At 48.0% G+C, this 25,765-nt stretch overlaps 1 protein-coding gene across 4 annotated transcripts in view; it reads left to right on the top strand.

The window, feature by feature from the left end:
* The first annotated feature begins 8,888 nt into the window (after positions 1-8,888).
* MTCL1 (microtubule crosslinking factor 1) overlaps positions 8,889-25,765 on the top strand; it is a 127,111-nt gene continuing 110,234 nt past the window's right edge. For 2 of the 4 annotated variants that reach the window (XM_060118223.1, XM_060118224.1), the window contains exons 1-3: positions 8,889-10,274; positions 20,037-20,261; positions 21,673-21,831. In XM_060118223.1, coding sequence (XP_059974206.1) covers positions 9,219-10,274; positions 20,037-20,261; positions 21,673-21,831 — 1,440 coding nt within the window. In that variant the 5' untranslated portion in view covers positions 8,889-9,218. The remainder of the gene's footprint in view (positions 10,275-20,036; positions 20,262-21,672; positions 21,832-25,765) is intronic. The other 2 variants (XM_060118225.1, XM_060118226.1) reach the window with 2 other exon arrangements.

The raw sequence follows: 25,765 nt of genomic DNA, 5'->3' as shown, positions 1-25,765 counted from the left end.
TGCTTTCTCTCTGCACTCAAATTCCTAGATCCTGATATTTAAATATTTAAAGAGGCAAATATGAAATGGACTTATCCTAAGAAATAATACTGAGAATCTCTTAAAAACATGATTAACTCTCAATAGACTGCCCCAGTACGGTAAGTAGGAATATGTCTAACGTTTGTCATACTTATTCCATCCTATTAACCTTCTAAATTATACTATTCTTGTATGAAAAATATTTCATATTCTTTGAGGATATTTTATCTGAGAATGAACAGAGGTGACCTACAGTTTCCTATGAATAATCCCATGTTGACAATTAAAATAGCACTGAAAAGTTTACCTCAGTCCTCAGATATGTGAAGCCGAGACATACACTAAAGCTTCAGTTCAACTCTCTAACTTGGTAGATTAGGCCTTGAAGGCCCAGGAAGACTGAGTTCTTTTGTCCAAGGTATCTGAACAAACCACTGTGCCCAGGCATAGAACCCACGTCATTCTATTCTCCTCTTTCCTAAAATGAGCTTGACGGTAATTTTATGAGAATTAATAATGAAAATGTATTTTATGTGTGATTTTCTTCTGGGGGGGGGGTGGTGTGCCATGCTATGCGGCTTGGGGGAATCTTAGTTTCCCAACCAGGGACTGAACCTGGGCCCTCGGCAGTGAAAGTGTGGAGTCCTAACCACTGGACCACCAGGGAATTCCCTTGTGGGTGTTGTCTTAAACAGTATCCCATCTTCTGTATTAATCAGGAAATTTATGCCCTAAGTACTGTCTGCTATGAAACCTACAAATGCCTGTTCTCTTTCTGCTTTCCATGTGAACCTACTCTTATTTTGTATGGAAAGATGAGCATTGAAGTTGGGCAGGAACCCCAGAGTCAGCAGGAGGAAGTAGTTATTGGCCTCATATCTCCGTTTCTGTTCTGAAGGGTTGTAACTCTGTAAGCAGAGAAATAAATAATGGTGAATTACAATAAAACAAGAAATGCCATGCATTTCAGAACCTGCATGAGGAAATGAGCGATGTTCTAAATTAAAGCGGTGACAACATAACCTATTAATTTCCCTGAATTTTTTTCGAGTCCACATGCTGCCGATCGGGAAAGATAGAGTACTTTGCTGAGTTTTCCTTTTTTAAATTTTATTATTATTATTATTTTGGCCACGCCGAGGTAGCATGCGGGATCTTAGTTCCCCAACCAGGGATCGAATCCACGTCCCCTGCATTGGGAGCGCGGAGTCTTAACCACTAGACGACCAGGGAAGTCCCGAGTTTTACTTTTTTTAGCAATATGTTTTCCGTGCGCATCAAGCTGAGAATCCCACAATCGTTTTTCAAAAATAATTTTACAAATTTTAGCAGTTATGTTGTGAGAGGGAAGACGTCTGAATTTTTAATTTCAACTTTAGCAAACATGCAAAAGCTTGCATAATGAAACACTGCTTCTTTTAATGCAAGGACACGTCTTAGAATCACCAACCTCCTCTTCCTCCCCCCCAGGGGACACTTTTAGATTCTGCAGTGTTCTTCCTGTGGGGGAAGGGATGTCATCCCAACACCCACCACGAGGGGGCACCCTCCACAATAGCTCAGCTCTTTCTGGGCAGGAGCCCCGTTTCCCAACAAGGCAGCACAACGCCCCGCCTTTTCTTACAAATGCCCTTTCCTTTCCTGAAATGAGAATCAGTTAGTGTGTGAACATCTCCCCAAAACATGTATTTTTTAAAAATCAATACAATGCTCTGATAGTAATATAAAAGAGAAATAATAATAAAGTTATTTATAACAAAATAATATGTATTTAACATATAAAGCTTACAAATATACTAGAAAATATATACACTGAAGTACTCAGATCTTATACATAGAGACGATTGCAAAAATGCAGACAAATACAGGTGTTATACTGATGACTCAAATATTTTGAGTGGCACTGCCATCAATGACGAAATGATCAAAGATGAAAAACTCATTGCAGGGCTTCCCAGGTGGTGCAGTGTTGAGCATCCGCTTGCCAATGGAGGGGACACAGGTTCAAGCCCTGGTCCGGGAAGCTCCCGCATGCCGCGGAGCAACTAAGCCCGGGCGCCACAACTATTGAGCCTGCGCTCTAGAGCCCATGAGCCACAACTACTGGAGCCCACGCACCTAGAGCCCATGCTCCGCAACAAGAGAAGCCACCACAATGAGATGCCCGCGCACCGCAACGAAGAGTAGCCCGCGCTTGCCGCAACTAGAGAAAGCCCGCGCAGCAATGAAGACCCAACACAGCCAAAAATAAATAAATAAATTTAATTTAAAAAAAATACAACTCATTGCAAATCTCCAAATAAAATGAAGTCCAGTCTTGATTTCTATCGCAGCTACATGCCTTAAAAAAATCAAGTATATAGTAAAACAAACTAAAAATACTGCCTTATATGTAAAAGTGTTGTGTTTAGGTGTGAAACAGTGCTACAGATTGAATGTTGTGTCCCCCCAAAATTCATGTTAAGTCCTAATGCCCAAGGTGATGGTATTAGGAGGTGGGGCCTTTGGGAAGTGATTAGCTCATGATGGTGGAGGCTGCATGGCTGGGATTAGTGTCCTTATAAAAGAGGCCCCGGAGAGGTCCTTTGCCCCTTCTGCCAGGTGAGGACATGAGATGTTGGTCTGTAACCCAGAAGTGGGTGCTCTCCAGAATTTGACCCTGCTGGTGCCTTGAGCTCAGACTTCCAGCCTCCAGAACTGTGAGAAATAAATGTCTGTTGTTTATAAGCCACCCATTCTGTGGGATTCTGTTATAGCAGCCCGACTGGACTAAGATAAACAGTTACGTTCTAGGCTCAGATGATGGTAAGCAAATTTTTTTTTTTTTTTAACCTTCATGAATGTTTCAGGAGGACATTTGGAAGTTGTGCAGCACATGGGGCAATTCTCTGGGGTTATTGCAAAGCATCCAGCATCCCTGACTCCCCTCCTAAATTCAGCTACTGCTCCCCACCCCAGTTTTTGCCACGACAGAAAATACCATAACAAACTTCCCAAATGCTCCAAGAGGGAGCTCCCTCCTCATAAAGAACCACTGCTCAGGGCTTCCCTGGTGGCACAGTGGTTGAGAGTCCGCCTGCCGATGCAGGGGACATGGGTTCGTGCCCCGGTCTGGGAAGATCTCACATGCCGCGGAGCGGCTGGGCCCGTGAGCCATGGCCGCTGAGCCTGCGCATCCGGAGCCTGTGCTCCACAACGGGAGAGGCCACACAGTGAGAGGCCCGCGTACCGCAAAAAAAAAAAAAAAAACACACTGCTCACAAGCAAAGAGCCTCCTTGCCACCATCTAGCCCCTTCCTCTGGGTTCTTGGATCAGAGAGACACTTACCACTTAAGACTGGCTCTAGGACAGGCCTGGACTTTGTGACATTGTCTACAGCTGGGGCTTCACTGGCTAAACCTTTATCATGGTCTCTGCATCTCTTATCCTATCTGCCAGAATCTCATACCAAAATTGGAAGGACTCTCAAACAGAACCAGGAGGAAATGCAAATGACAAGCCTGTGATGCTTGGAGCTGTGTTTGAAACACTAACTCAGGGCTTCTCGGGTGTGGTCAGAGGGTCATCAGCATCAAAAGTACTCATTAAAAGTTCAGATTGGGGCACCACTCCACACCTTTGAAATCAGAGCTCCAGGGCGTGTAGCCATAGAACCTGCATTTGTAACAAGCTCCCCAGGTGCTTCTGGTGTCCTCAAGATTTTTGAGCCTCTGAAGCCATCATCATGACCACCACCATGCCATATACAGGGGCCAGTCTGGCCATGTGAAGGGGTCTGTGGGCCCTTGTAGGATTGGCCTGCATCAAGTCCCACGTGGCGTTTTGGCAGTAACCCTGCAGGGGCAGCTGGGAGGTACCTGTACCCCACGAGGGCCACCTGACTTCCAGCTGTCCCTTTTCAACCCCACCTTTCCCGAAGCACCAAAAAATAGCCCACTCTGTTAAAAGTCTCTTCTTTCCACTCTTTTCAAAGAGGATGACTTCTGACTTAGACCAGGAATGATTTCATATTCTAAAGTGCCTTTGTGTTAAAATAAGGGAAATAACTGGAAAATAGATACGTACTGTGGAGAAGGTTTTGAGGGTGCAGAAGTTCTGCAAAAAACTCTGTCGTCCAGAGGAAGTCATGTTTTTCCCCCTCTCTGAGTCAAACAAGAAAAAAAATGTGTTTCGCTTTATATAACTGTACAGACACAGACTAGATTTCTAACTCTCACTCCAAGTTCGCTTTGCTCACATTTTAAAGTATTGGAGATTATTCCACTGGTATTAAATCATAGTGATGATGATGATATTGATGATAATATTTTACCCAAGGTCACACAGAGTGCAAGTGACTTAGGCAGGATTTGCCCCAGATCTGCCTGGTGGCAAAATCTCAGCTCTTGTTACTGTAGCACGCTGCTCTTTGACAAGGCTGTGGATACAGTCATAGCAAATTACTCCATTTTTTAGAAAAAAAAAAAAAAATTATTTAATCCGAATTTTCTCTTTATTTTTCAGTGAATATTTGTCATATATGTTCTTTTCAGTTACACATATTCATATATATATTCATTCTTTTTCAGATTCTTTTCCCTTATACGTTATTACAGAATACTGAGTATATCCCTGTGCTATACAGTAGTTCCTTGTTAGTTATCTATTTTATATGTAGTGGTGTCTGTATGTTAACCCCATGCTCCTAATTTATCTCCCCAAACTACTCTTTTCTTAAAAATTAAAAAAAAATTTTTTTTTAAGTTTTATTTATTTTTGCTGTGTTGGGTCTTCGTTTCTGTGCGAGGGCTTTCTCTAGTTGTGGCAAGTGGGGGCCACTCTTCATCGCGGTGCGTGGGCCTCTCACTGTCGCGGCCTCTTGTTGCAGAGCACAAGCTCCAGACGCGCAGGCTCAGTAGTTGTGGCTCACAGGCCTAGTTGCTCCGTGGCATGTGAGATCTTCCCAGACTAGGGCTCGAACCCGTGTCCCCTGCATTGGCAGGCAGATTCTCAACCACTGCGCCACCAGGGAAGCCCCCAAACTACTCTTTACACCAGTGCTGCATGCAGGCCCTAGACAGGCACTGCAGTGCAGGGACTGGTTATGGGCTGGGGGGATCAACGGCCAAACAGGGGCAGTGACGTCACCCACAGATTTGCAGCCCCGGGAAGCCATGACCATCTTTGACTGAGAGGCTTGTGAGGAGATGAAGTTACCGGTGGGAGCAGGTCATCTGGGGAAAGCTGGAACCCCAACAGGCCAGTCCACAGAGGAGACCCAGCCGCTCAGAAGCCACTTGAGGCACAGAGAGAGGATAAGAAATCCCCTGATTTCTTCCTTGCTGTTACCTGCCAGTCTCCTGACTGCACCTCCCAGAGGCCAAACCCAATCAGCAAACCCAGGAGCCCAGGAAGCCCACCTTTGTGGGTTGTTCCCTGGCTACCCAGAGCAGGGGGCAGGGTCTGAGGGCAGACAGACCCGAACAGCCACACCCACACTGGATTTTGTTGTTGTTTTCCAGAACAAAGCACTTTAAGGCTCCTTTAAATAGCAAACCCCTAATGCCTTAAGACTAAGTTGATTTCACAAGAACAAAACGTTATTTTAAAATCATCTGTGACTTTAAAAACATCTATGATGCAAGCAGGTATCTGGTACACCTGTAACGCACTGACTGCTGGGAACAAAGGAAGCATTCCTGGACGCCTCCTTGCCAAGGTCCAATGGAAACAATCGCCAGGCTGATCGTTCAGAGGATGAAGTTTGTTTGACTTACTAGCTGAGGGAAAGGAAGCTGGCGACAAAGAGTATGGTCACCTGGCTGATATTTTTGGAAGACTAGCTTACCGAAACATTTTTGAGCTGGTCTTTTGCATGATTAGATGCAGTGTGAGGAGCTGGCAAACTTGTGCTAAGAGTCCTGGACATACGTCTTGAGAAATGTGAGGGTGTCAGGGACGTCTGTGTCTCTGGAAGAAGGTCGAGGAGAAGGTCCCAGAGTTCCAGGGGGCTGTGCTCTGGGGACTGATGGCGGCCACTTTCTGATTAATCACTGGGCAGCAGGGAGAGTTAGAGCGCCCTCTAGGGAGAGCTGGAGGGCCTGGCGTGGGAGCAGGGCACCTGTCAGCCTTTCTGCACTGTTGTCACCACCTGTGTCCTTTTTCTCCAGATACCCCATGATAGATGGCTGTGGTCTTATTAGCTATTGCGTCAGTGATGACTTTGTCCTGCACTTTTTTTTTTTTTTGCGGTATGCGGGCTTCTCACTGTTGTGGCCTCTCCCGTTGCAGAGCACAGGATCCAGACGTGCAGGCTCGGCAGCCGTGGCTCACGGGCCATGTGGGATCTTCCCGGACCGGGGCACGAACCCGCGTCCCCTGCATCGGTGGCAGGCGGACTCTCAACAACTACGCCACCAGGGAAGCCCTGTCCCACACTTTTTGAAGGAGGTGGCTAAGTAGGGTGATTTAAGGTTAAGATCACAGACTTCGGAGTCTATGTTTTCCCTTTTTTTTAACATTTTATTTATTTTTTATGTACATATATTTTTATTGAAGTATAGTTGATTTACCATGTTGTGTTAGTTTCACGTGCACAGCACAGTGATTCAGTTATACATATAGATATATTCTTTTTCAGATTCTTTTCCCTTATAGGTTCTATTTTTCCTTTTATCTTCAAAAATCTGTCCCCTTTTCTCTATTCCTACTACCACTGCCCTCATCTGCGCTTTTGGCCGCAGCCGCTAACTGCTCCCTGTCACCTGCCTCCCTCTCCTTGCTGCTGTGGCCAGTGGGATCCTCCTAAGTAGAGATCAGTCATGCTCAGCATCCTCCAAAGGCTCCCCAAGCCTCGAGGATAATGTCCCACCTACAGCCTCTGCCCTGGCAGGTCCTGGGTACTCATCTACTAGACCAGCCCATCCTTCAGGGGTCAGGGTCCATGCCGACCCCAGCAACTTGTAAGCACTGCCCGCCTTTGCCTCCCAGCAAAGCCAAGTCTAGACGGCAGGCTGGCCCTTATTCCTCTGAGTATTGTCCACCATCCTGTTACTGAGTCCAAGCTTGTACTGCTAGCTGCACAACCGGCCAATAAATCCAGAGGTGAGCTGCTGGGGCAAGGAATAGCGACTTTGTTCAGAAAGCCAGCAGGCCACAATGCAGGGGACACAGGTTCGAGCCCTGCGCCAGGAAGATCCCACATGCCTCGGAGCAACTAAGCCCATCCGCCACAACTACTGAGCCTGCGCTCTAGAGTCCGCGAGCCACAACTATTGAAGCCTGTGCGCCTAGAGCCCGTGCTGCGCAACAAGAGAAGCCACCGCAATGAGAAGCCTATGCACCGCAACGAATAGTAGCCCCTGCTCGCCGCAACTAGAGAAAGCCCACGCACAGCGACGAAGACCCGACACAGCCCCCCAAAATAAAAATAAATAAATCTTAAAACAAACAAACAAACAAACAAACAAAAAGCCAGCAGGCCAAGGAGATGGTGGCCTAATGTCCCAAAGAGCCATCTTCTCCAAGTTAGAATTCAGGATTCTTTTATACTAAAAGAGGAAGGAGATAGAGTCGTGTTTCTGGCCAAACTCGGAGGGGAATCGGACGGGAATGTGTTAATTTCTTCCTTCCTGCAGCCATTCACAGGTGGGCCTGGTCAGGAGGTTTCCTGTGAGCTTAACAAAGGTGTTTTAGCTTAAAGCTCGTTTCCTGGGAGGTGGGGTTACCAGAGATGGGCGGGTCATTATGTATAATTTAAGCTTATAGGCAACATCCCTTTAGTGATTAATTTGTAATAGGACACGAAGTTTCTTTTCTATAACAATCCAACACCTGGGACAAAAGCTGCACTCAGTGGTATAGAACAGCACTTTACAGCTTACACAGTGTTTTCTCATCCTTGCTGATTCACGCCCCACACTCAGGTGGAGGTATTTTCTAATTTTACAGAGGCTTGAAAAGGTCAGTGAGCCAGGTTAGAATCTCCAGTGGTCGAAGCGGCGCTCAAGCTCCGGGTTCTCCGTGGGGACAGCATGTAGGACTGAACACTGCACAGGCTCGGGTATGGGTCCCAGCCAGCGTGCACTGGCTGCGGCACTGACTTCACCTCCCGCACCCATGTCCTCATCCTTCAAAAAGACAGAAGTAATCTGTAGTCGGGTTTGTTATGAGGATGAAATGAAACAATGCCGCTGCCCGAGCTGCTGGAGTGTCTAACAGGGCCTGGCTCGCAGCCGACACTAAATGTGAGTTCCCTTTCTGACGCCAAGCTTGGCGAGATGCTTCTCCTACTCCGACAGCGGCTCCTCCTCTGAGCTCCAGAGGCCACTGGGGTGCTAACTCTAGAGCCCCGTGCGCCTTTGGACCCGATAGGTAGCTGCGTCGGGTCCCAGCACTCCTTAAAGGAGGGTGAAGACTTCGGCCCTGAGGGAAAGGACGGCGGGGCGGAACTAAGGGGCCGTGGGAGGCCGGCCTGGATGCGGGGGCCTGTGGGGCGGCGTTGTTCCGCGGAGGGGACGCCGGCGCCCCGAGAGTGCACCCCGCAGAGGGGCCCAGGCACCCTCCCGGAACTCCGGCTTCCCGCCACCCCGGGGGTTAGCGCCCGCCCCCCAGTTCACCTCTGCCCCTTCCCCCTCCCTCCCCAGCTCCCGTACTGCCTCCCCGGCCTCGAAAAGCACGAGGGTCCCAGGGCGGAGAGGGCCGGGGGCCACAGCCGGCGCGCAGTCCGGGAGCGCAGCCCCGCCCCCATCGTGGCGCCGGCTGGCGGGAGGCGGGACATGCGCACCGGGCGGCGGGCCCGCGCTGGGAGGGGGGCGCGGGCCCGAGCGGGCGGTGCTGCGGGGAGCGGGCTGGGCGGGGAGCGGGGCGCGGGAGCGGGGAGCGCGCCGCCAGCGCCGCTGCCGCTGGACTAGGGCGGGTGTGCGAGCCCGGCGCGCCGCGCGCAGGGGATGCGAGCAGCAGGGAGCCGCCGCGCCGCCGCGCCCGGAGAACGCGAGCGCGGGTGACCTCAGCCGGAGGAGAGCCGGGAGACGGAGGCCACGAGCCCCGCGGGGATCCTCGAGGCCGGGGTGCGGGGGACGGCGGCGGCGCGGGAGTGCGGGGAGCACACCGGGCGGGGCTGGCGGACAGTGATGAGCGGGCGCGCGGGGAGGCTGCACGCCGCCGCCGCCCGGAGCATCCGCCGCCTGAGCTGCTGCTCGCGGCCCGGGCCCTGGCCATGGAGACGCTGAATGGCCCCGCGGCCGGCGGCGCCCCGGATGCGAAGCCGCAGCCGCCCGGCCAGCACCACCGCCACCACCACCTCCACCCGCTGGCCGAGCGGAGGCGGCTGCACCGCGCGCCCTCGCCCGCCAGACCATTTCTCAAGGACCTACACGGCCGGCCCGCGGCCCCCGGCCCGGCCCCGGCCGCCCCTTCCTCGGGCCGAGCCCCGGCGCCCGCCGCTCCGCGCTCGCCCAGCCTCGCGGGCAAGGCGCCGCCCTCGCCGGGGCCCCCGGCCGCGCCCGGCCGCCTCTCCCGGCGCAGCGGCGGCGCCCCCGGCGCGAAGGACAAGCCGCCGCCGGGCGCCGGGGCCAGAGCAGCGAGCGGCGCCAAGGCCGCTCCGGGCCCCAGGAGGGCGGCTCGCGCGGCGCCCGCCGAGCCGCTGCCCCGGGTCGGGAAGCCGCCGCCCGGGGCCGAGCCGCCGCCCGCCGCTGCCAAGGGCCGCAAAGCCAAACGCGGCTCCGGGGTGGTCCCCGCCCGCGCCTCCGGGCCCCGGGTCCCCATCGTCCCGGTCCCCGCCGTGATCCTCGCCGTGACTTCCGCGGCCGGCTCCCCGGCCCCCGGCTCGCGCATCAGCCATACCGACAGCAGCTCCGATCTCTCCGACTGTCCCTCCGACCCCTTGTCCGACGAGCAGCGCCTGATCCCCGCCGCCAGCAGCGACGCCGAGTCCGGCACGGGCTCCAGCGACCGGGAACCCCTGCGGGGAACCCCCACGACGAGCCCCGCGGCTCGGGGGGCGCCTCCGGGCAGCCCCGAGTCCCCCACGCTCCTCGCCGCGCCCCCCGCCGCTTGCCTCTGGGGTCGGAGCAGCCCGAGCGGGGTCCCCGCGGGGTCCCCGGGGCCTGGCGTGGCGGAGGATGCCGGGGGGTGCGCTCCGCCGGAGCGAACGGCCCCCGGGAACCCCAAGGAGCACGGCCTGGGCGAGCAGCCCCGGCTGGTACCGGCGGTGGCGGAGGACGAGCTGCTGCGGGAGATGGAGGAGCTGCGCTCGGAGAACGACTATCTCAAGGTGCGCAGCCCGCCCCGCCGCCGGTGGCTTGGAGGCGACCCCACGTCTGGGTGCGGGCTGAAACCCGCGAGCCCCGCCTCCTGGTCCCGAAAGTGCTTTCTCTTGATGCCGTTCACTTTCCTGCCCCCCGCACACACCGGGCGCTGGGAACTGGAGCCAAAACTTCTGGAAGGAGCAGCAAGACCTGTGGGTCCGGGCTGCTTCTCAACCCACTTAGCTTGTTTCTAGAAGTCTTGCTGCTTTCCGCGGATGTTTCTGCCCTTGTTGATGCTGTGTTGATTATAGAGTGTCGGCTCTGATCACTTTTTGGATGTGCAGCCGACCCCCAGACCCCTATCGTGTGGGAGCGGGTTTTCCCCGGCCAAAGGGCTTCTGGGCTGGGCTCCATGGGAGGAGAGTGGGGTTCGGAGGGTGTGGTGGCCCAGGCTGCAGACCCAGTTACAGAAAGCCGGGCGCCCTCCGTGTCTCCCCCGGGGCTCACAGAGCAGACAGAGGGCCTCGGCGTTTTCAGTGATAAACCTGCAGTTCAGGAGTCTCTTGAGTGCGGCCTGAGTGGAGGGACCACTGTGTCCTGCTGGCCGGTCTTTTGTAAGCGTCCACCAGCTGGGTTTTCCGTGTCAGGAGAGGCCACTTGATGCCCTGCTCACGCCGGGGCACTTTCGAGGGAATTGCAGCCTCTGCGTCCTATCTGAGCACTTGGCGGCGGGGCCCGCTCTAAGGGGCTTCTGGGTCCTGTGAGCTTTGGGGCGCAAGTCTGACTTCATCTTTTCCAGGAGGAGGAGGGCTGGCGCTGCAGGAAAGAGGATTTAGGCAGTGTTGGGGGTGGGGGTAGGTCACCTGAAAGTAAGGAGGGCTGTCCTGAAAGCAATTGTTTTAATTTATTGTGATACGCAGGTTGGTAAATAGCTTCACCTGGTAAATAGCTCCACGGTGTAAATCTCCTATTTCTGTTAAGACAGTTAAATATGTTTCCTCCGAAACCTCCTTTATCAGTGGGTTTTGTGATTCGCCCTGTGTTCTCAGCAAATGCTGACAGTCCCTGATGGAGGCCAAGTGTTGGCTGGTGGGACCAAGGATGTGAGCTTTTAAGGTGCTTGTTGGTGAAGTGTGCAGTTCAAACTGGGATCAGAGCAGTGAACTGCTGAGTATTCCTAAACCCCAGCTGCAGAAGCTGCTCTAACCCACTGAGCCCAGTGGTTATTTTATCCTGTTCAAAGAGGCAGAGGAGGAGAGTGGTGGGGAAATAGAGCAGATGGAGACTTGGAGTGAGACGTTTCAAATAGTACATTTGCTTTTTTTTTTAACATTTATTTATTTTTGGCTGCGTTGGGTCTTCGTTGCTGCATGTGAACTTTCTCTAGTTGCGGCGAGCGGGGGCTACTCTTCGTTGTGGTGCTTGGGCTTCTCATTGCAGTGGCTTCTCTTGTTGTGGAACATGGGCTCTAGGCGCACGGGCTCAGTAGTTGTGGCGTCCAGGCTCAGTAGTTCTGGCTCGCGGGCTCTAGAGCGCAGGCTCAGTAGTTGTGGTTCACCGGCTTAGTTGCTTCTTAGTATGTGGGATCTTCCCGGACCAGGGCACAAACCCGTGTCCCCTGCATTGGCTCCCTGAGGACAAGAAAGATATCTTATTGAATTTTGTAGCCTCATCTCTTAGCCTAATCCCTGACCCACAACGTTTCTGATTGAATGATGTGTATCCAAATCATGACAGCTACGTAACAGAAAATTAAGGTTTTTAAAATTTAAAGTTTTTAAAATTTTTTTGAAGAAAAGAGGTTTCTCATTACATCTTTGATCTTAAGGTAGGCAGTCATTTCGGGGTTCATTCCTAGATGACTGGTTATTTGCTTTATTTTTTCATGTTAGATTCTCAGTGAAGGAAATAGGTGTCTGACCCTGGCACCTAATCTGATGTATTTGATATTTTAGTGAATCTCACAGCAACATAGGGTATCATTGTTAGATTTATCATAACCCCAATTTCACAGACAAGGATGCTGAGAGCTGAGAAAACTTAGTGACTTGCCCAAGGTCATCCAGCTAGTAAGCGATGCAGCTTGTATTTTCCCTGCCCCCAGACCTCTGTTCTTTCCCTGCTCCAGGCTGCAACCCTATTTCCATGAAGGCTCCTTTTCTGAGCCCACGCTTGCCTTAGAGTTTTTTATTAGCTCAAAATGTTCCCAGTGTTTAGCTTTCCTAGGGGCCCTCTTTTTAGGTGAAAGGGCCACCAAGAACACCTCTCCACTAGCCTGTGGACAAATGGTCCCATAAACACCACTGGCAATGTTTAATTTGTGGGAAATGTCAGTTGCCATTTCCTGTGGAGAAAAGGTCACGGCCGACCATTTATGATGCCTGAATCCATCTCCCAGCCTTTCCTCCGACAGCAGGAGAGAAGCGGAGATAGAAGAGGTCTGCGGAGGCTAGGAAGTCAGAAGAATGATCACAAACACATGTGTGAGTTACATGACTGGCCATTCAAAAGCTTAAATGACAGTAGTTCAATGTGGGAAAGAAAGACAACAACCCTGCTAGACTTTTCTAAAGGTCAGCGAGCCCGCCCACTTGTGCAAAATGGGGCTGGGAGCATCAGTGACCTCATGGGCAATGACTTTTGCTGTAGGCCTGCCTTTGCACGTGAGGTTTAGAGCGTGTGCATTATAAGCCCAAACGTCTCTTTTTGTTGCTCTTGTTCTCACTGGTACTTTTTTTTGATGGTAGATAAAAGCGAGTCCTTGACCTACTGCTTTCTTAGGGAATGCTGCATAGAACTCTCGCGATTAGAAAGGAGACTCCACCCAGAAATTTTACTTTGATATATTCTGGAGGATGGTGACCACAAGTATTACGAGCTTTCCTGAGTCACTTCTGTCACCATTACTGTATAAGATGGTTTCTGAGCTAGAATGACCTAAGAGTAATCCAAGCAGAAAACTAAGGCCTCAAAACTGTAGGAGGATGTGTTACGGATCAGGAAATTCGAGGGGAATTCTCTTGGTTTTTACCAGCCTGCTGTATTTTCTTAAAAATCAACTGTCAACAGAGAAGTGCCCCCTTCTGTTGTGTGGAGCTGTACGGGGCCATCCCTGACCCTGCGTCCCTACTGTCATCACAGGGCAGCGTGGTGACTAGATGATGAGAAGTGCATAATGACTCAATCCAGGTAGCTGGCTTTTTGTCTGAAAGCACAGTCAGAAAAGCACTCTCGGCCCTTGACCGCTGATGAACTCGCATGTATTCGGAAGGCTTCAGGAATTAAGGTGCGAGATTGAGTTCAGTTATCGAAAGACATTTGCTGCTTTCTCAGACCAGACCCAGGCACATCTTAGTGATGAGGGCGTCCACGAAACACTGCTGGAGTGTTCCTTGCCCGCGCGTTTTTGCCCGATTGCTCCAAGACAATCAGACAAGCCCTAGAGCTCATTGTGGACATATTAATTATGTTCTCTGTTTTCACAGGCTTTTCAGGAGCGTTTAATCGCTTTGAGTTTATTGGCCTATTTTGAAAATGCTTCTCGAGTTACTGGGGATGCTCGCACGACACCATTTCCCCTGCCCTCAAATAGTGTACCCCAAAGTGCCCGTGTCCTGCGAGGCCTGCAAGGTCAGTGGGGGAAGGGCTGCTGAGTTGGCTCTGCCTTTTCAGTTACTTCAGAAGAATTATTTCTGGTTAAAACAAAAGTCAGCGCTAGCTACAGAGCAGGTACTATGGGATTCTGGGAGAGGAGTGAGTTCTTAGGGAGACCGCCGGTGAGGCCATTTGGGTTGAGAGGTTGCAGTGCATCAGCGCTGATCCAGCCTCACCATCCTGCGTCTCACTTGGAGTCTTTGGAGTTTCAAGGTCTGAAAGGATTTGGTTAAATCTGCCCGCTCAGAGTCCAGATGCTCAGCCGCCTGGAAAGGGTGGAGGTGGGGTGGACACTGAGGCAAGAATAAACAGTTCTGAGCATAAAGCGCTTCAGCCCCTCCCTCCCTCCCCGGCCCCTGGCCCTCCTCCCTTCTGGAAGGTTAAAGCAGACAGTATCCCTATTCTTTCCTGACCTTCTGCTTTCCACACCCACTCTTTATTCAGCCTTCAAAGCGGCTGTAATCACCTTAGGTGGCAAGATCATGTAGACCAGGGAACCCAGCGCCGTCGCTGCTGGATGAACTGTGCTTGGTAAACAATGGGAGGGTCCCTGAGCCTTCTGAGTCTCAGCTGGGACTCTGCAGAGAACAGTTCCATTGTCCGGAGGGAAGCAAAGTGGATTCATTGTATATTACAACAGAGGATAAGGTCTGTAACTCCCAGAAGAGGGAATTATTGCAACAGTAGCCAGCTGACTGCTCTCACTGTCTAAGTTGGGTCTATTTAGAGAGGGGTGATTAAAATAGGACTAGTTATTGATTTCAGGTTGTTTAAAGGCGATTAAGATCTGATAAGATTGTCAGTATAATCAAGAGTTTTCACCGCTTTTACCATGTGGATTTGGTTTTTATATTGGTGGATAAAACTATCTGCAAAGAGGTTTTCGTTGAAATTTTAATCTTGGTTTATTCTAGTGCACACATGGTACCTCATTATTTCTCGAATTTGATATGTGTCAAATAGATGTAAAATAACGCTTGATTTGTTATCTGCAGGCAAAGGGGAGTAGTTGGGGAACTTCCCACTACATCAAGGTTTCATTTTACATACAAAATTTGAAAAGTATATTTAGTTAAAACTAAATTAGCTTTTCAATATGATAATGATCTAACATTTGAGTATCTGACAGACCTGATGTTAATTCAATATAAAACTTGATTAAGGGCAATTTTTTTTTTTTTTTTCTTTTTGCGGTATGTGGGCCTCTCACTGTTGTGGCCTCTCCCGTTGCGGAGCACAGGCTCCGGATGCGCAGGCCCAGCGGCCATGGCTCACGGGCCCAGCCGCTCCGCGGCATATGGGATCCTCCCAGACCGGGGCACGAACCCATATCCCCTGCATCGGCAGGCGGACTCTTAACCACTGCGCCACCAGGGAGGCCCAAGGGCAATTTTTTCTTAATATCTGTATTAAAAAGCAACAGCAATTTTCCACTTTTACTTACTGTGTGTAAATGTTGTCTGCCAGAAACATTATATGTTCTGCTTGACTTGGTTTTTTTTTTTTAAGCATTTAAATGGCAGACATCTTTAAGGTTCTTTAATGTTTTCTAAATTAGAGCATGCTGTCGGAAAATTAATGTAATGTTAGTTTGAAAATCACTCTCATCATGACCCGAATCTGAATAATCACAGTTTTGGCTTTGTCAAGTGTCTGCTGCCAGCTTACGTGGTTCATAATTCGCTTTTCTTAGAACTTCTTTTCATTGAACCTGAAAATTGCTTTTTTCAAGGCTCTATGAAAAGAGCTGAAACCCTGGCCTCGTACCATCTCTGCCACAGGCTAGCGTTGGGAAGCATTAAACTTTTAGAATTTCAATGTCCTCATTTTAAAAACGGAGGTATTGATACCTTTTCTGCATATTATAATGCTTTCGTGAGGACCAAGTGTGAAAATAAGTATACCTGCACATTGACAATATCAAGTTCTAAACGTTAGCTTGTTTTTATTATTTTACACCGACGGTGGACTTTTAAAAATATGATTTAAAGCTCATTGTTTCATTTGTCCTGGTTGTTGCAGATAATTTCTAGCACTTACCGGAAAGAGCATGTGTGTGGAACCAGACAACCTGGGTTTGTAGCTGGGCTTCCATTTATTAGCTGAGAGGATCTGGATGTGTTTACCAGCTTGGGTTTGGCCTCCTTGTCTGTCAAATGGGGGTCGTGTGTCCCTGGCAGGGTTATTGTAGGCTTAGTAATGAAGGTAAAGTGCTTAATAAAGGATGCCTTCTGTTCTACAAATTTAGATAAAATGAGGTACAAAAGCAATGATTCAAATACATGCAGTTATGGTCTCTCCCTAATTTTCTTTTCAATGCAACTAATGTTAGTGATTATTTATGCCAAAAAATATTAGCTGTTTACATGTGGCCTACTCGGTGATCTGGAGGTATGGGTTTGTCTAGCCCTGGAACAGACTTTTTCAGCCTGCAGCAGGGGTGTAGGCGTCCGTAGGACATAGCCAGCATTTAACATTGGGCCAATGAGGGCCTCCCCCAACCCCATGCCACCCCCATTACGAAGTCTGAAAACCAGAGAACATTTTTTACCTGGAAGTCGTATCGTATGTCTTTTTATGGCTATGTCACATTTTAAAACTCGTATTTGAATAATAGATCATTTCAGGCATTAATGACTTGAGAAGCTTTCTAGAAGGAAAAGCAATCATAAACAGTTCCTTCCATAAACGGAATGCCCAGCACCACTGGATATTTATATGTGTACATACATATAGTGATTATTGCCTGTATTGAACTATTTTTTATTAGTTACCCAGTGTAACAGTTAACTTTTAACTGTATTCAGACGTGTGTAGAGGTGAGACTTTTTCTCAAAGTCAGATCAGATTCACAGATGGGACCTGAGTGAAGCTTGACCTTGATTTTGAAGATTCAGGGCTAACTCTCTACTCTTTATGGGAGGATGGCATGCACAGGCCTGTTTTGAAGCTTGCAGCCAGTAGTTGGTCTCCTCCAGCGTGGGTTGGGTCAAGGGCACAGCTTCCACGGCTCAGTGCAGGGATTGGGCATCAGGAACAACCTCTTTGCTGCAGGTTGAAAGGACCTTCCTGAAATCGGTGGGTTCTCCAGGCACCTGAAGAGCCCAGCCTGTCCATTCTCTTCATGGATGTTCCAGTGACCGGCCTCTGTGCTCAGCCCAGTAACTCCCAGTGCCCACAAATTTTCCTACCAGGAACAAGATTGATAAGAAGAGATCTCCACGAAGAAAAAAACAGCAGTGAAACTTGCTTATACATCATAACATTTTCAACGTTAAGATTTACCTTTCTTAAGACACATGAGAACATCTTATATTTTTAATGAGGCTGTCATCACTGGTACAGAAATTCTGTAAGAACACTTAGCAGATGAGAACAAAAACATTTTATTCATTTGACTACTAGGAATGTTGGTAAAGCTTTCCTCTTTAACATCCGTTCTCCTTGGTGGTCCGTTGAAACAGGCTCCACTTGGAGTCATGGTCAACTGAGTAGGTAATGCTCTTGGTCAAGTGGTGTGGACAGAGGGGGAGAACCTACAGACTGGGGCTTGGGGGAATGAGGTGCCACATCTGTGCCCTTTCCCGTATAGGTGATGGCTGCACACAGGTGGGGTTGGCTGGACACTTGTTTTCACCCGGTTGGCACCAGTCTGTCTTTTTCCACAAAGTTTCCCAATTCGTTTGTTACGCTTCTTGGACCTAATCTTACCCAGGGTAAGATACTCTTCAGGAGATTCCTTTCTAGTCAATTTCTTGTCTACCTGAGGCTCTGGTGTTGGGAAGCTCTTGTTCTTTATTGTAAATAAATCCCTGGTTTTAAGAATAAATACAGGATTAGCAAGGGTGGTCAGACTCCAGGAACAAACTGAATAGGGTGAGAGCTGACAAGTTAGGGTGTCCACGTTTGGGAGAGTTTTTCCCTTGAGCCTCAGTATTAATTGAGCAAAACAAATGGGAATGGGGAATTCCCTGGCGGTCCAGTGGTTAGGACTCCTAATGTTCACTGCTGAGGGACCAGAGAACTAAGATCCCACAAGCTGCGTGGTGTGGCAAAAAAAAAAAAAAGATGAACGAGTGTACCCTAATCTGGAGGCATTTATGCCATCAATTATCAAACTAATCAAGACAGTTCTAGAATGCTTTTTTATTTTTAGAAGATGTTGGGGGTAGGAGTTTATTAATTAATTTATTTTTGCTGTGTTGGGTCTTCGTTTCTGTGCGAGGGCTTTCTCTAGTTGTGGCAAGTGGGGGCCACTCTTCATCGCGGTGCGCGGGCCTCTCACTATCGCAGCCTCTCTTGTTGCGGAGCACAGGCTCCAGACGCGCAGGCTCAGTAGTTGTGGCTCACGGGCCCAGCCGCTCCATGGCATGTGGGATCCTCCCAGACCAGGGCTTGAACCCATATCCCCTGCTAATGCAGGCAGATTCTCAACCACTGCGCCACCAGGGAAGCCCTAGAATGCTTTCCTTAATCTCCCGCCTTCCAAATTGCTCCTGTTGAAGTCTTTATAATAGAATTTATATCTCATCACATGCTGCAGCTGTGTCTATGGGTTTGGGAAGAATTTTCCTAGGACCAGACTACAAGACTGGAACAAAGCCATGTGCGGGGATGTCTGGTTTGGGTCCTGTTTAGGATTTGGTCTTTCTAGGTGTTGACCGAGGTTCATGGGTAGTCATTCCACAAATATTTATTGAGGGCCTGCCGTGTGGCTCACACTGCCCTGGACACTGGGAGACACCAGGTGTCTGCCCTCCTGGCGCTTACCTTCCTGGGTGGGTGACAGATGATGAACAGGAAGAAACACAGATAACCTTAGGCTGCGGTAGGAGGTGGCGGGGAGGGGCAGGGCCTGGACTAGAGACTGGGGGGTGGGGAGTGGCAGGGGGTGGCATTGTGTGCCTTCCAAGTTGTGTGACCATGTGACTGTGTGCTCCGCAAAGAGCTGGGGAGGAAGGGGAGGCCATAACAGGTGAAAGGCCTCCAGGTGCCTGGACCCTGTGGAAGCAGCAGGGTGGCAGGGAAGGAGGGGGTCGCATGCAGGCGCTGGGGAGGACCTGGAAGAACTTTCTCTGTGTGATGCGGAGCCCCCTGGAGGGCATGAGTAGGGGGAGGAGGTCTGAGTAACTTATGAAAAGGGTAAGTCTGGGTGGAGCCTGGGCTATAGAGGGGAAGCGGGGCACCCAGGTGATGGGCTTACCTGTGTAAGTCTTACCTGTGGCTCTCTTGAGAGGGATGGAGGTGGGAGAGCCGCAGGTATTTGGACTTTGAGCTGACAGCGCTGTGTTGGCTGGGGCCTGGCATGCGGCAGGGAGGGAGCCAAGAATAACTCCTGGGTTTCTCCTGTACCCGCGTGTCTTCATGTTGACACCAGAGTGGAGTGCAGATGGGAAATGCAGGGCAGGCGAATGGGAAAAAAACAGCGCACAAGGTTTTATCTTTTTTTTTTAACATCTTTATTGGAGTATAATTGCTTTCAGTGGTGTGTTAGTTTCTGCTGTATAACAAAGTACATCAGCTATACATATACATATATCCCCATATCTCCTCCCTCTTGCGTCTCCCTCCTACTCTCCCTATCCCACCCCTCTAGGTGGTCACAAAGCACTGAGCTGATCTCCCGGTTTTATCTTTAGAATCATGAGTCAAGACAGAATTTTAGGGACATTTGCGGGTATGTGGATTCCCAGACAATTCACAGTTATGACCCCACTAAAGTTTGTGTTCTTTGCAGGCAGTGTCTGTCTTACTGCCTAGATTGTGTCTTAGAGATGCGGGTTTAGGTCAGCGTTTGGTTTGAATCTAAAGGTTTAATTATCTGCAGAGATGACTTCGTTTATGGTGATGATTATGTAAGGAAAGATTGGGAGCAGGGTAAATGCTGAGAGCCTGCAATGAATAAATCCATGCTCGTTTTTGGCTTCTGGATCCATAAGATCTGAACAGATATCTGGTGATAATTGTCTTGCGTGAGAATTTCCAGAGTCCCTGTGTCGTATCACACAGTTGTGGCCAGAAGCCGACAGGTAACAGTGCAGAAAGTTCACAGTATTGCAGAGCAGGGGTGGATGGACGACTCCATCCTTACTGATGGACCTGGCTTCTCAATCTCCTCTGTCTGGCTTGTGTAGGATGAGTTGGATGAACTCCGTGCTGAAATGGAAGAGATGAGAGACAGTTACTTAGAGGAAGATGTTTACCAGCTGCAGGAGCTTCGGCGGGAATTGGACCGCGCCAATAAAAACTGCCGAATCCTGCAGTACCGCCTCAGGAAGGCTGAGCAGAAGAGCCTGAAGGTGGCAGAGACCGGGCAGGTGGATGGCGAGCTCATCCGAAGTCTGGAGCAGGACTTAAAGGTGAGTGAGCGGGGTGGATGGGACATGCCTTCCCCAAAGGAGCCGCTGGGAGTTTCTGTACAATTCCACAGATTTGCCTAGATTGTGTCTTAGAGATACAGGTTTCTGTACCATTTCTGTACAGTTTCAGACCTGAAACGCAACCCTCAGAACCCACTTACACGACGTTCTGTTAGTGTTTCTCTCTTTCAGCAGAATTCAGCTTAAACCTTCTTCATTCACGTGATGGTTTATAAGGTGTGTGTAGCCATATGGCTTTGGACCAAGACTTAAATCCCTCATATGAACTGGAATCTTAACCACCACCACCCCAAAAAAGAAAAGAAATTATAGTAATAGATGGTCAATAAAAAAATAATTAATACCTGCCCATTGATCTGACCATTCTTTAGAAATTGTGCAGAAACTCCTTCTACCGATCTGGAATATTTTAAAGATGGATTATCAATTCAGTTATAGTCAAAGACCACTTTTAAAAGTTGATCATAGTCACTTAACTTTTTTTTTTTTTTGGTTATTCAAGTTTCTAGGATGCAGAACACCTGAAAGTACCATAACCCAAGTAAGACTTGTCGTGGTGATTTAACTGAAAGAGAAATAGGATCATAACTAATTGTCTAAAGTGTCTTTGAGAATCGTTGGTGGAAGTAGCAATGAGGTGAAGAAATCCCAGACTTTATTCCATTTGTCCTCTCCACCATGGCTTCTCTCCTGCCCCAATTTTCAAGTCATTTATCTAGAGCTGAATTATGTATAATGTCCTCCTTATTAGACGAGTCCTTAGGAAATCTCATTTAGCCTTTCATTATGATAATAGGAAAAGAATCTTTGTAACTCTATCAAATTTATAAACCACTAACAAAATGTCATTCAATGTGATAAAAAGGTGATTTATATTTCTCTCACAAAAATCTCCTTCCGTATTTCCTTTTAGAAAGTAAAAATGTTTAACTGCCTTTAGCATTCAAATATTTTACCAGAGTAGACAATTTAAAACTTGACTACATGAAACATCTACTGCATACAGAATTACTTCATTTGTTTTTCTTAAGCCGGTAGGTTTTATATAATTTTGGGGAACAGAAATGTTTATTTTTTTGATGATGATGGTGATGATTTTTAACTTGTCATTTAAAGCATGTGCTCCTGGGATATTGATATTCTAGAAGGAGCAGGGCCTTGCAAAGTGGTCTTTAATCCAGATGAATGTCATATTTTCCCTTAATGTGGATTTCATGTTTCAAACTAAAACTTTCCTCCTTTAAAACTAGGCTTGTTAATATTGCCAGGATCTTTGCTCTTTGGTGTAATATAATATTCCTTAATGATTCTGCCTCTGAAGTTGTTTGGAGGTACCCTTAGCACACAGAAAGCTTCCCATCCTGATGACAGTCTCTGTGGGTTGATGCAGGTGGCCAAAGATGTGTCGGTCAGGTTGCACCATGAACTTGAAACTGTGGAGGAAAAGAGAGCTAAAGTTGAAGATGAGAATGAAACTCTACGACAGCAGATGATTGAAGTGGAAATATCCAAACAGGCCCTCCAAAACGAGCTGGAGAGACTGAAGGAGGTAAATCAGACATGGACGGGGATTTGCCCCTTGGGTTGAATTGTGAGGGACTTGGGACTCCAAGTGTCCTATTCTTTCTTACCATGGTCTAAGGCAGGGGTCGGCCAGCAACGGTTTGTATGGCCTGGGAACTAAGAATGGTTTTTACATTTTTCATCGCGTTGTTGGGGGGGAAAAAAGAACCACACAGAAAATAAACCTAAAAAAGCAAAGATGATGATGTGACAGAGGCTGTCTTGCTTGCAAAGCCTGAAATGTTTGCTCTCTGGCCCTTTATGGAAAAGGCTTGTTGAACCCTGCTCTAAAGCTATTTTTTATAATTTCCATGCCGATGAGCTGGCCGTTAATTCCCTTTATGGGTCCAAGCGAGGTATATTATTACTAGAATACAAAATAAGGTGGTAACATTTTTCTCGAGAGGCTTCTCTTCCAGTGAGCTGGAAAATACATTACGCTTGTTCATTACCCTGTGTCAGCAGATGATGGGTGTGTGCTGCCTGTGTCTGTTATTCAGCCAATATGATTTATTTATTTATTTAACATCTTTATTGGAATATAATTGCTTTACAATGATATGTTAGTTTCTGCTTTATAACAAAGTAAATCAGCTATACATATACATATATCCCCATATCTCCTCCCTCTTGCATCTCCCTCCCACCCTCCCTATCCCACCCCTTCAGGTGGTCACAAAGCCCTGAGCTGATCTCCCTGTGCTATGAGGCTGCTTCCCACTAGCTATCTATTTTACATTTAGTAGTGTATATATGTCCATGCCACTCTCTGACTTTATCACAGCTTACCCTTCCCCCTCCCCATATTCTCAAGTCCATTCTCTAGTAGGTCTGTGTCTTTATTCCTGTCTTAACCCTAGGTTCTTCATGACATTTTTTTTTTCTTAGATTCCATATATATGTGTTAGCATATGGTATTTGTTTTTCTCTTTCTTTTTTTTTTTTTGCGGTATGCGGGCCTCTCACTGTTGTGGCCTCTCCCGTTGCGGAGCACAGGCTCCGGACGCGCAGGCTCAGCGGCCATGGCTCACGGGCCCAGCCGCTCCGCGGCACATGGGATCCTCCCAGACCGGGGCACGAACCCGCATCCCCTGCATCGGCAGGCGGACTCTCAACCACTGCGCCACCAGGGAGGCCCTGTTTTTCTCTTTCTGACTTCACTCTGTTTGACAGACTCTAGGTCCATCCACCTCACTACAAATAACTCAATTTCGTTTCTTTTTATGGCTGAGTAATATTCCATTGTATATATTGCCACATCTTCTTTATCCATTCATCTGTCGATGGACACTTAAGTTGCTTCCATGTCCTGGCTATTGTAAATAGAGCTGCAATGAACATTGTGGTACATGACTCTTTTTGAATTATGGTTTTCTCAGGGTATATGCCCAGTAGTGGGATTGCTGGGTCATACGGTAGTTCTACTTTTACTGTTTTAAGGAACCTCCATACTGTTCTCCATAGTGGCTGTATCAGTTTAAGTTCCCACCAACAGTGCAAGAGGGTTCCCTTTTTTAAAAAATAAATTTATTTATTTTATTTATTTATTTTAGGCTGTGTTGGGTCTCTGTTGCTGTGCACGGGCTTTCTCTAGTTGGGGCGAGTGGAGGCTACTCTTTGCGATGCATGGGCTTCTCACTGCGGTGGCCTTTCTTGTTTTGGAGCACGGGCTCTAGGCACGCGGGCCTCAGTAGTTGCAGCACATGGGCTCAGCCGTTGTGGCTCACAGGCTCTAGAACGCAGGATCAGTAGTGTAGCACACAGAGTCAGCCGCTCTGCGGCATGTGGGATCTTCCCAGACCAGGGCTCAAACCCGTGTCCCCTGCATTGGCAGGAAGACTTCTAACCACTGCGCCACCAGGGAAGCCCAAGGGTTCCCTTTTTTCCACACCCTCTCCAGCATTTATTGTTTGTAGATTTTTTTTTTTTGTGGTACGCGGGCCTCTCACTGTTGTGGCCTCTCCCGTTGTGGAGCACAAGCTCCGGACGCGCAGGCCCAGCAGCCATGGCTCACGGGCCTAGGACTGGGACACGAATCCGTGTCCCCTGCGTCGGCAGGCGGACTCAACCACTGCACCACCAGGGAAGCCCATGTTTGTAGATTTTTTGATGATGGCCATTCTGACCTGTGTGAGGTGATACCTCATTATGGTTTTGATTTGAATTTCTCTAATGATTAGTGATGTTGAGCATCCTTTCATGTGTTTGTTGGCCATCTGTATATCTTCTTTGGAGAAATGTCTGTTTAGGTCTTCTGCCCATTTTTGGATTGGGTTGTTTGTTTTTTGATACTGAGCTGCATGAGCTGCTTGTAAATTTTGAAGATTAATCCTTTGTCAGTTGCTTCATTTGCAAATATTTTCTCCCATTCTGAGGGTTGTCTTCTCATCTTGTTTATGGTTTCCTTTGCTGTGAAAAAGCTTTGAAGTTTCATTAGGTCCCATTTGTTTATTTTTGTTTTTATTTCCATTTCTCTAGAAGGTGGGTCAAAAAAGATCTTGCTGTGATTTATATCATAGAGTGTTCTGCCTATGTTTTCCTGTGTTTTATAGTGTCTGGGCTTACATTTAGCTCTTTAATCCATTTTGAGTTTATTTTTGTACATGGTGTTAGGGAGTGTTCTAATTTCATTCTTTCACATGTAGCTGTCCAGTTTTCCCAGTACCACTTATTAAAGAGGCTGTCTTTTCTAATTGTATATCCTTTCCCCCTTTATCAAAAATAAGGTGACCCTATGTTCATGGGTTTATTTCTGGGCTTTCTATCCTGTTCCATTGATCTTTATTTCTGTTTTTGTGCCAGTACCATACTGTCTGGATTACTGTAGCTTTGTAGTATAGTGTGAAGTCTGGGTGCCTGATTCCTCCAGCTCTGTTTTTCTTTCTCAAGATTGCTTTGGCTATTCGGGGTCTTTTGTGTTTCCATACAAATTGTGAAATTTTTTGTTCTAGTCTGTGAAAAATGCCATTGGTAGTTTGATAGGGATTGCATTGAATCTGCAGATTGCTTTGGGTAGTATAGTCATTTTCACAGTGTTGATTCTTCTAATCCAAGAACATTGTATATTTCTCCATCTCTTTGTATCATCTTTAATTTCTTTCATCAGTATCTTATAATTTTCTGCATACAGGTCTTTTGTCTCCTTAGGTAGGTTTATTCCTAGGTATTTTATTCTTTTTGTTGCAGTGGTAAATGGAAGTGTTCCCTTAATCTCTCTTTCAGATTTTTCATCATTAGTGTATAGGAATGGAAGAGATTTCTGTGCATTAATTTTGTATCCTGCTACTTTACCAAATTCATTGATTACCTCTAGTAGTTTTCTGGTAGAGTCTTTAGGATTCTCTATGTATAGTATCATGTCATCTGCAAACAGTGACAGCTTTACTTCTTCTTTTCTGATTTGGATTCCTTTTTTCTTTTTCTTCAATTGCTGTGGCTAAAACTTCCAAAACTATGTTGAATAATAGTGGTGAGAGTGGGCAACCTTGTCTTGTTTCTGATCTTAGTGGAAATGGTTTCAGTTTTTCACCATTGAGAATGATGTAGCCAATATGATTTAAACACAGATTTCTTTAAAATTTTAAGGAGCCAATGTGTTCTAGCAAAGCAGTCTAGACAATGCATATGTATTTTTTTTTCATTTGCTACAGTAATGCAAATCCTGCTTTGTTGTTGATTTCCATTATAAGATTAAAGCTGAATGTTCTCTTGGAAAATATCCTGCCTATTGATGAAGTTAAAAACTGTTGGTGAGGGCTTTAAGATGATGGCTAAAGCCAGTGTGTCACCTGCCAACAGCCTCACTTAGCACTTCATGGTTCCTTTGGATTTGTTTCCTGATTCAGCCAGTCCTTGGTCATCCGTCCATCTGCCCTTCCACCCACACTTCCCTCAGGCCCTGACTGGGCCCTGGGGGAAGC

Source organism: Mesoplodon densirostris, chromosome 15 (assembly GCF_025265405.1).
Source record: "Mesoplodon densirostris isolate mMesDen1 chromosome 15, mMesDen1 primary haplotype, whole genome shotgun sequence".
Lineage (NCBI taxonomy): Eukaryota > Metazoa > Chordata > Mammalia > Artiodactyla > Ziphiidae > Mesoplodon > Mesoplodon densirostris.
The sequence above is the reverse complement of the archived record's forward strand: the minus strand, read 5'-3'. Positions and strand labels throughout refer to the sequence as shown.